General features: G+C 27.5%; 2 protein-coding genes across 9 annotated transcripts; one reads left to right on the plus strand and one right to left on the minus strand.

Annotated features, from left to right (window-relative positions):
* Positions 1-141: 141 nt before the first annotated feature.
* Positions 142-8,975, plus strand: LOC124956124 (peroxisomal targeting signal 1 receptor). Of its 8 annotated transcripts, XM_047511544.1 has the most exons (12): positions 145-617; positions 780-982; positions 1,479-1,839; positions 1,954-2,407; positions 2,492-3,035; positions 3,116-3,284; positions 3,386-3,573; positions 3,721-3,888; positions 4,112-4,228; positions 4,702-4,877; positions 5,307-8,641; positions 8,753-8,975. In XM_047511544.1, exons 3-9 carry the CDS (start codon positions 1,495-1,497, stop codon positions 4,149-4,151), a joined length of 1,908 nt encoding a protein of 635 aa, XP_047367500.1. In that variant the 5' UTR covers positions 145-617; positions 780-982; positions 1,479-1,494; the 3' UTR covers positions 4,152-4,228; positions 4,702-4,877; positions 5,307-8,641; positions 8,753-8,975. The 8 variants fall into 8 exon arrangements, with proteins under 8 accessions (XP_047367502.1, XP_047367500.1, XP_047367498.1 ...); XM_047511546.1 differs by having other exon boundaries at positions 142-617; positions 3,747-3,888; positions 4,112-4,877; XM_047511538.1 differs by having other exon boundaries at positions 146-617; positions 780-969; positions 4,112-4,877.
* On the minus strand, positions 3,682-11,314 carry LOC124956122. The gene is made up of 4 exons (XM_047511536.1): positions 10,885-11,314; positions 7,473-10,763; positions 7,267-7,381; positions 3,682-7,121 (listed from the first exon to the last, which is right to left on the minus strand). The coding sequence occupies exons 2-4, from the start codon at positions 10,692-10,694 to the stop codon at positions 6,940-6,942; spliced, it is 3,519 nt and encodes a 1,172-aa protein (XP_047367492.1). The 5' UTR covers positions 10,695-10,763; positions 10,885-11,314; the 3' UTR covers positions 3,682-6,939.
* Positions 11,315-11,322: the final 8 nt, after the last annotated feature.

An 11,322-nucleotide genomic window follows, 5' to 3' on the forward strand; every position in this document is an offset into this window, starting at 1 on the left:
ATATCTCATTGAACTACTTCGACAAAATGGCGACGCGAGAACAATTTTTGTGAGCATGCAGCTTATTGATCTTTGTAATAAGTGATGTACATGGCATATATATATATGTATGTATGTATGTTTGTATGTGTGTGTGTGTGTGTGTGTGTATATATATATATATATAATATATGCTTGCAAAAAGAAATTTATCGTTAATTAAAGAAAAACATTCTTTTTTAAATCTGTTCAAATAGTTATTGAGAATATGAAGTTGAAAACATCGATTGTTATTCTGTTCATACAAATTAACTTGTTATATAATATATATAGTTTCTATGCATAGAGATTGTATTCCCAATTCATGTGAATTGGGCCGGCTGTGTTAACGGCTTAACATGGCCTAACATTATCTTCTTCGATCGCATTATATGACAGTGGCTTGCTATGGTCTTTTTATGCACGTCACACTTGCTTACCATACCAATTACATTTTAAACAATTAATCAATGTTGTTTCAATATTAAATGCGCATATATATGTCTAAATATTAGTATTTGGCATAGCATAAACTGATTGCATTAAAAGGAAAGAAAGAGTAAATAAATTACTAGATTATTATTATTAGTGAAACGAAGGTTTGTAACATTTAAATATTTGCACAATTGAATAATTCATTATTCTCTCTTTTCGTATTATTAATTGGTACGAAGTTTGTAAGTGAAATCAAATCAAATACATATATTTTCATTATTAATCTTCCAAATGTACTAACAGTATCATTATTAATATTTATACAGTGTACACCATTTTTAAAATACAGCTCACAATATCCCACATTGACGGTCGATATAAAAACAAAAATGGACTTTTTATGCAGTTGTACAAAGTTCCAGATGTGATGTGTCACTTTTGATGTGTATGCTCCTTCCTTTTCTCTTATCATCTATCTCTATTCGTCGAACGGAGACGTGCGTGAATAGCTCGAAAGTAAATATTAAATGTTAGTCGTTTTATAAACACGATTAAAATTATTCGAGAAAATATATTATTTATTATTTGATTTGATCTAATAATGATTTAAATAAACATATTCTAAAATGTAATAGGTATTTGTATATTATTAACAGAGACCAGTAAATAGTATAATCATTAAAAATAGATTGTTGTGAAAGACAGGAATTTAATAATGGATATACTATAATGTTAACACTTTTGCATTTGGGTGATATAACAGAGTAATAATCCTCAAATTTTTTACAGTTTACACAATTAAAAATCATTAAAAATTATAAAATTAAATCTTATGTGACATCATCTTATTTATTTTATATATATAATAGCTAATGGTCAAAGGTTCCTAATCTTAATTTTATATTTAAAAAGAAATAATATTAGGTTAATAACTAATAATTTTAATAATAACATGACTTAGTAATATTTTATTAAGCATGAATATAATACAATATTTAACAATTATACAAATTTGTTTTCTACAGTTAAAAAAGAAACACAATGGCATTTCATGAATTAGTAGAAGGAGAATGTGGTGTTCCCAGTTCATTAATTCGCCTTACATCACATTTTGTGAAAGATCATGGCTTCAAGGAAGAAGGAATACATCGTCCTTTTATACCACCAGAATCATTTCAAGCCACAGATTCTGAACAGTTAGTGAAACAATTTATCGAAGAAACGTCATGTCCACAAACATTTCGAATGGATAATTTATTACAAGAGATGCGTGAAATCGATCAAAATATTCAACCACCTGTAGCAGCGCCAGGAGTAGTTAAGGAATTAACTGGTTTAGATACCTCTTGGGCAAATCAATATTTAGAATCTGGAAGACACTTTGATGTAACTTTCTTTTACTTTTTAATTCTCTTTTTACACACGTTCAGATTTTATAATTTTATAGTTAATATTATTTAGATTTAATATGTTTGATATTAAAATGAAAAATTCTTACAGGAACATCACACGGATGATATTTGGAATACATCAGTAATAAAAAACAATCAAATTCCGATCATTCAAGCTCAAGAAACTCACGAATTTGGATTGGATCCAAAATGGGCAGAAGAATATTTAGAACATAGCATAGATAATGTAGAAAACAATATTCCCAAGCATGAAGTAGCAGAAACAATAGAAAATAATGAAAATTCTAATTTAGTGTATTCTAAATTTATGAAATTTATGAGACAGGAGGGTGAAGTTCCAATAAAAAATGTTGAATTGTCATTACCAGATTCTAATAATACAGAGGATAATTGGGCAGAAGGATATGTCAACCAAAAACGTAATCAAAATATATCTGAGAATAGTAACAATGAAAATAAAGTTTTGAATCAAGTAGAAGAAGATTTATCTGTAGCTGGTACTTGGATCGATGAATTTGTAAAAGAAAATATATTTTCTGCGGGTAAATAAATAATATAATTTTGTTTTATTATTAAAATATTTAATCAAAGTTATGCATAAAATTTCAATGATTATTTTATATTAGATGTTGACAATTACGAGTCTACATTTTGGACGCGTCTTCAAAATGAATGGGATAAGATATCATCATCGGATGATATTTCTACCGTACATCCATGGATATCAGAATATGAAGCGTATTACGATCCATTTAAGGATTACGCGTTTCATAATGAGAATCCCATGAAGGATTTACCTGATGCATTAGGGGAAGGTATAAAAAGACTGAATGTAGGTGATTTATCAAGTGCAGTTCTCTGTTTTGAAGCGGCGGTACAACAAGATGAAAATAATTCTGAAGCTTGGTTACTTCTTGGCAAGACTCAAGCAGAAAATGAACAAGATCCCTTAGCTATTTCTGCGTTAAAACGTTGCCTGAAACTTGACCCTTTAAATGGGACAGCCCTTATGGCCCTTGCAGTTTCTTATACAAATGAATCTTATCAAAAACAAGCATGTTTAACACTAAAAGAATGGCTATTGAAGAATGAGAAATATAAGCATCTTTCGATCTCAAAAACTGTCACAGAGCACAATCCAAGATCCAGTGTATCAACAATTTTATTTGAGTAAGCTCAATATCGTAAAAATTAATTATATATAATAAGTATATAATAGAGAAAAAAACTTTTTCTTGTTTTTATTATAGTGATGTACACAAGGAAGTACAAAAATTATATATACAAGCAGCTAGAATGATTCCTCGAGACCAAATAGATGCCGATGTGCAATGCGGTCTTGGTGTGTTATTCAATTTATCCAGTGAATATGATAAAGCTGCTGATTGCTTTCAAGCTGCTTTACAAGTTCGACCTGATGTATGTATATATTTGCCATATAAAAATGTATAGCGCGCGTTATATTGAAATGAAGAGTATTTTTAATCATAATAATATAAAACTTTTGTACTTGTTAAAAGAGAAAGTACGATTTGCTTTTTTTTCCTAAGGATTCTAGATTATGGAATCGATTAGGCGCGACATTAGCCAATGGTCAACGTTCAGAAGAAGCAATAAATGCGTACCATCGTGCCTTAGAATTATCGCCAGGTTTTATCAGAGCACGTTATAATCTTGGAATCTCTTGTGTTAATTTAGGAGCATATAAGTAAATAAAACAATTGTATATCTTATATTGATATATCGTAATATCTAATTATATATTGAATTGTTACTTCTCTTGTTCTTCTTTTTTTTATATATATATATATATATGTATATGTATATGTATATGTATATGTATATGTATATATAGAGAAGCTGGAGAACATTTACTAACAGCTTTGAATCAACAAGCTGCTGGTAGAGGAATTCAAGGAGAATACATAACACCTAAAGCAATGTCGAACACGATATGGTCAACTCTCAGGCTAGTTTTATCATTGATGCACAAATATCATTTGAATGAAGCTATAGAAAATAGGTATTCTTTTTAATATTGTTAAAAGGATTCTCATTAATAATAGACTAATTATAAATATTACTTTTTTTCGTATTATTATATATATGTATATATATATATATATGTATATATACATATATATATATACATATATGTATATATACATATATTATATATGTTATTTTTCATATTATACAATACATAGGTACTGTGCAATTACGTTCTAAATTTTTCTTTGTTACAGAGATTTGTCAAAGTTAAATAAAGAATTTGAGATTGTATAGGCAGTTCCTGCCTTTAGCAGAAAATACAGAGATAGCAATGATTTGAGCATGAAATAACTGCATTATTATATATAAAGGCATGTATACTTCTGGAACCTCTGGGATGTAGTTATTATAAAAGAAATATGGTTTTTTCATTATTGAGATATAGAATAAATGAAATAAAAGATATTTTAAATAAATCACGAAACAGTTATATATATGCGTGTAATTGTACATGACATAACGTTCAAACAACTTTTCTATTTATATATATTTTGATCTTACAAGGGTGATTTTGATACTATATTTACATATATATAACACACATCATGAAAATAGTACTGGAACTTAACCACAATGAAATTTATTAATTGTTCTAATACATGAATTATTAAATTCAACTGTAATAATCTTGTTGGATGAAAATATTATTACTTTCATAACTCAGTTGTAATATCATTAAAGTTATCATACTCAATTATGAAGTTGTTGTGAAGAAAAAGTTATTAGCGAAGTTTATTGTTGTGCCAATTTATTGTTGAGACAAATAATTCACTATTCTATACAGATTAAATGAATGGAAAACACAGTGCGATGAAAAATAACACAATTATATAAATAAAAAAATTAATCTTTAATTTTAATATAAAAATCATTACTCTCTATGTATTAATGGAACAATGCTGGCCATTATCCAATATTAAATAATATATCTCATATTAATACAGTGTGACACGCTGCATGGTAAGTGAATAAAAATGTAACATTATTACATATTTTTTTCATTAATATTCCAGGAAATGAAAGTTATTTAAAAATATCAGTTAACTCTTTCTCTGATTTTTTTGTTAAAAATAATTTTTATTTCTTCATTTATTCCTTATGAATATTGTGCAAGCACAATATATGATTTAGATTAAATTAATATTAAATAAATATTAATAATTCGTTTCTATATTAGAATTATCGCATTACTTTTTTTCGTACAATTATTTTCTCTACCTTAAATAAAATTATTTCTTTAATTTTATTAAATAGATTAACTATATCTTTTAATAAAAAAAAAAATAGGGACATGGATATAGATTGTTAAATGAATCCTAAAGTTTTGTGGTATATGATTAAAATTTGTATTTATATATTTTTGACAATAATGATTTATAAATATTTCAGAACTCTAACGCAATTATATTGGATTTATAACAAAGAAAAATTATTCCTAAAGGCACATCAAAAAGAGTTACATATTTTATAATACAAATATTAATCGTGGAACACTAGGTTCTGTAGAATTAATAAATTTAATAAAAAATAATTATTTTAACGAAGTTTACTACTTCTATAATACATATTATTTTCCCTATAGCAAATAGGATATCAAAATTCTATAATACAAGTATAAAAAAAAATCGATAGTTATAATATAAATTAAACGAAATATGTAGTATTTAATGTTATACTCGTATTTAATATCAATCGATTCATGTGTTTAATATAAAAAAAAAATCTATCGTTTTCATTTCAAGATATTCATGCTTTGTTTTTGCTTATGAAATAAATTAATGACGTTTTTTTTTAATGACCTTTGTTCATAAGAGGGTCGAGTAATATATATATATATATATATATATATATATATATACACACATATATATGTGTGTGTATATATGTATATAAAATCACGTGTATCTAAAAATTCTTGACATATATCAGCAGGAGAATTACAATCGCAAATCTATGTGTATAAATAGTTATGTTACGCACTCATAAATAGTTATTAATGATCATTTACTATCATATACAGATAGAGAAGTTAAGAATTATTAGATAAAAAAATTTACAGAAATAGTAAGACATAACTCAGTTTTACTTTAACAATGTAAAATATGCAAAAATCTTGTATTATCTGAATATTATTGTGTATACCATATACTATTTTATTACACATGCATAAATATAGTTTTTAGCAGAATTCTTACAAATGAAATATATCAAAATTACAAGACACATACTCAATGTAAGAGATTTCATTTTATCAAATTTTTTAATCAAATACATTATTTTTAAGAATAAGAATTTGTTTATCCTATTTGCTTCAGAACAGTATATATTTAAATGTAAACTACAATAGATCTCTCTATATAGAACATTGCAACAATCGATTATATCATAATTTTTTATTTATATATTCTCCTTTTTTTTTCTTTTTTCTTTTAATTCATTTCAATTAATTTATAACATTCCATAAATCAAAGGATATGCTCAACACGTTTTGATATAGATATACCTTTCAAATATTTGACGAAAAATAGGATGCTGTTGTTGGAAAGTACATTCGTTTGAAATTGAAATAATATTATACTAATTAATTTTTATATATTAATAATGCCGAATTAATATAAGATAACAATTTATCGAAATTAATATCACAGTAAATTATTTTAAAATGTAGTAAAATCTAACAGGAACAAACAAATAACTCGAATTTGGCAATTGTCGAAATAAAAAAAAATTATTATCAAAGTAAATATAAAGACAGAACTATACGGATAAAAAAAAATATATATATATATATATATTTTTTTTTTTTTTTTTTAATAGCAGTATGTAATACATACATGTTATAGGATGTATTTTTCAATCGGATATATTTGATTTCTATTCCTTTCTTTGAAATAGGTGTACTTTATTATATTTATGTAATTTCATATATAACTTTCTAATTCCTTTAATAATTGTTATATACCTCCTCAAATTTATTTGTCTCTCTATATGTGATTCACAAGTAAAATTACCTAAGATGATTTTACAACTTCAAAGTTGATAATAATTGTTGGCTAGTTTCTATTATTAATGATTTCACATGATCTGCATGCATAATCTGAGTACACATTTCAGTACATTTTTGAAAAGCCATCGCATTATCTTTTGGTAAAATATGATGTAGACTTTTCAAAGGTAAAACGTGCGGTAAATGATGTAAAGTTTCTGCAATTATAAATAATTTCTAAGCATTTTAAAAAAAGAAATAAAAAAAAAAAAAAAAAAAAAAAAAAATAATTATACCAAATCATATGTAAATATTGTGCAGTTATTCAAAAATAATTGTTTTTCCATTTATAACACAACTTACCCTTCATGATTTCGCTGTATAAGCAATGTAATTCTGTTTGTTCAGTAAATGCAGAAATTCTACTCTGTAATAACTCGATAAGATATTTCCACTCTACTTCTTTTGTGTATTTATCCTGAAATAATCGAAACGAAAATTTTATATAGCTTTCGCATAAAATAAGCTAATAAAAATAATTAGTTTAATGAATAAGATTCTTATTTTACCTTTGCATATTGTAAAATTGCTTGAGGACAATTATCTATTAAAATTAATGTTACTTCTTCAGTATCTTGTATATATAAAGTCTTAAGTGATAAACTGCCATCAATATTTTGAGATTCAAGAAATTGTTTTACTTCCTGTAAACATTCAAGAGGTATAAATTCATATGATAGCACACATTGTAATTTGAACAATTCAGGATGAATGGTTTTCCCTATATCAGACATTGCAGTCATATTTATGAAATCTTTGAAATCATTGGTAGTTAAAATAGCCTGATAATCCTTTGCATATGGAGGCATTTTATTTAAGTACTGTGGCCTGCATTTTGCAAATATAAAATCTCTGTCGATATTGTCTTTATGTTCCTTGCCTTCGATATTGTACATTTTTGTTTGCGTCAATTTACCCAAGTATGAACGTACTAATAATTTAAATGCTTCTACCATAGCAAAATCGGAACGTATTTTATTTCTATTTATGTTAGATAGATCGATCATCGATTTAACGTTAAAATAATTATGGAAATATTTTTCTATAAAAATTTGTAAGGCTGCTGCAGCATTGTGACCATCTCTTCCAACGCGAGAAGGTAGATACTCTAAAAAGGCTTGTAAGATTTGATGCAAAGATAAACCATTGTTATCTTCTTCTATTATTTGTATAAGTACCTCAGCAAATGCAATGGTTTTCTTATGCAACAACATTCCAGCAAAATCTGAAAATGTAGGGACTAGAGTACTTCTTTTCTTTACCGCTGTCATCTCAAATAATAAATCCCAGTGTTCCAAAATCATTTTTTTAATGCATTGTACAGAAACATGTTCTAGGATTTCTTCGGCATGATCTTGTTTTTGATTTTGTACATACAGCAATGCTAATGCAAGACGAATTGGATCGCATATCTCATATGATAATAGTAAATTTATTAACTTATCTGTCATGTAATCTCTCAGTACCACACTTCCAAAAATTAATTTCAATAATTCCTGCTTTTTCAATCTGCAGATGATCTCTATAATATTGTGTCCTTGAAATAGAGTATCAGCTTCGGTGCCACATCTCATTATCAACAGAATGTCAGTTAAAAATATTATAAGACCCGGTGCATCCTGAGTTGACTTCCTCGATAACACTTCAGAAGGTTTTAAGCCTGACATCTTGTAATAAGGTATGCACAGTTCCCAATCTGATTCATATTCTGAACGTATATAATAATCTCCCAATAATGCACAAGATTGATTGTACAAATTTTTTAATTTCAACCAATTTCTGTGTGCAGCATCATCGTCATCATTATCAAAACCACAGTAAGAACTATCTTTAGCTAAGCGTATTAATGCGTGAGCCTCACCCAATAAATGTCTATATGTACTTGGACTCGATGATTTATGGCTTCTTGCAGCATTTAGAATATCATAATATACAGTCTCCAGCTTAGGTAGGATTAATGAATATAATGTCCAAGAGTTGTCAGCTTTAGCTAATAAAACTAAATAACTTTTTGTGTGCAATAGCTTTTGTATACCCAAAAATGGTCTCAATCCTATCAGACATACGGGTTCTGTGATATTTGGACAGGTCACTTTATATTGATCAATATCATTTAACATTTTTGCTACATAATGAGATAAGCGTAATGTGTAAGATTCTAAACCAACGTCAGTCAATGCATGAAGTACCGTATGCTCGAGTGCAACGTGATTAACGGGTGCGGTAAATGGATAAGTTGTTAAACAAGTTGCGTCTAAAGGATTAGCACTCGTTGCTGAAAAATGATAAAGATATCCTTCTTGTATTGTACATACAAAGCAACTTACACCTTGCAAGTATTTGTATTTATCAGATCTTAAAATTGACTTCTTTATGCAAGACCCATTACATTCTTTTCTCATATATAATGGTTTTAATACCGAGCATTTGAAATACTCCATGTTTCTATCTACTTCTGATTTGTTATTAGCGATAGCGATTCTGAGAGATAGTAAATTTTTTACAGTATAATTTTCAGACCAACCAGAATCAGGCGAATTAGTTTTGATAAAAATCTTCATATCCGGTGGATTTAAAGTGAAAGGACTAAGAGTATGTCCAGGACCGATTCTTTCCAAACTTATAGATGGAAAATTTATAGTCAACGGTTGTGAATTTGTATCGATTATTTCTTGACCAACTAATCTTTGTAATTCTTCTTTTTCATTATATATCAAATGATCCCAGTCGATAAGTTCATTATTTTTTTTTGATTTTATTTTCTTGATATCTGTTGTCTCTGATTTGCACCATGCATTTATCTTTGGCGTTACGTTCTTTTTATTTTTACTCTTTGTACTTGATGCATCATTATTCTCTAGCGTAAGATGCTGTTCTGAAGCTTTGTGCTTCAAATTTGTTCCTTGAGCAATTGTTTCTTGGTCCTGATTACTAGACGTATGATTATTATCTATAAGCGATGAGTCATTAGATATTGAAGTCTTGTCGATTGATGATGATTCATTAGTAGACGTTAATGAGCTAAGTTGATCTATATCTTCATACATAGAATTGGTTAATCGAAAAACGCATAAATTGGTACTATCCATAATAATTATAAAATCTTCCGCTATTTCCATACGCATAGGTGAAAATGAGAATCCTAAAGACCAAGGCCTTGCCTCAAAATCTATAAATTTCAATTTAGATAATTGTTGTGTTTCAACTTTATATTCGTGAAGTATAGCGGTACCTCCCGAAGCAACTAATAAATTTCCAGTACTTTGACAGCAAGCTATTAATGTTGGTTGTACGCTCAAAGGCAATTCTATCATTTCCAAACTATTCAATGGTCGATTTAAACTAGGAGTTACACGGCCTGCAATTCTAGCTCTCATCGGTTGACTTTGATCTTTTACTACTGCCCAATTTACATATATTCTTACAAAATTATTGGTAACTTTGTTCCCATGGTTATTACTTATATTGTCCCTAGAATATTTTGATTCTAATGTCACAACATAATCTCCTTTAGAACAATGTAATATTTGATTAATCATATCAACAGTTGGAAATATTGTATGCAATTTTATATCAGATGGCATTAGCTCCCATACTTCAACACAATGTGTTGAAAGAGCTAGCAATAACATTTCTCGTCCATTAGTATTTGCAACGCATGTTGCAGTTGGTTCCTCGATTTGGGTAACATTTTGTCCCAAAAAATTATGTACTGTTATAACTCGCACCATGTTTACTTCGCTGATATAATCTTTCGAGACATAATTAGAAAGTAAATAAATCCTTTCTTTTCAAAGGACCTATAATATTTATAAAAAAAAAAAAAAAAAAAAAAAAAAAAAAAAAGAATCCGATAAACTATCTATATTAATAGCACGAACAATAATTTATGTTACTTCAAAGATGAAAATGAATTTTTACCTTGTTGCAAATAATCAAACGAAGTATATGATATCATTATTTCACACACATCTCTTGTCTTATATAAATAAAAATATATTTATAATCTCCTCCCTCAATAGAGATACCAAAGTATTAAAGTTATATGTTTTCGAGTTATCTCTAATAATAACTTTTATATATGTACAATGAGAAATGATAATTACGATTAACAATAATAAACGTATTGAAATCCACTTGTGAGTGTCGAACGAAAAAAGATTCTTCGCAATAATTAATAATTTCTAATTAATTAGTCTTTATATATAAAAATTAACGTATACGGCTAAACAGCTATGTACACAAGGAGGATATAGAAACATGTCAAAATCAACACTCGACTTGTTTGACATTTTCCATTTACCTTAAGCATGCGCAGATTCATTTATAGATACATACGCGATCTCAGCGCCACGTATA

Source organism: Vespa velutina, chromosome 20 (assembly GCF_912470025.1).
Source record: "Vespa velutina chromosome 20, iVesVel2.1, whole genome shotgun sequence".
Classification (NCBI taxonomy): Eukaryota; Metazoa; Arthropoda; class Insecta; order Hymenoptera; family Vespidae; genus Vespa; species Vespa velutina.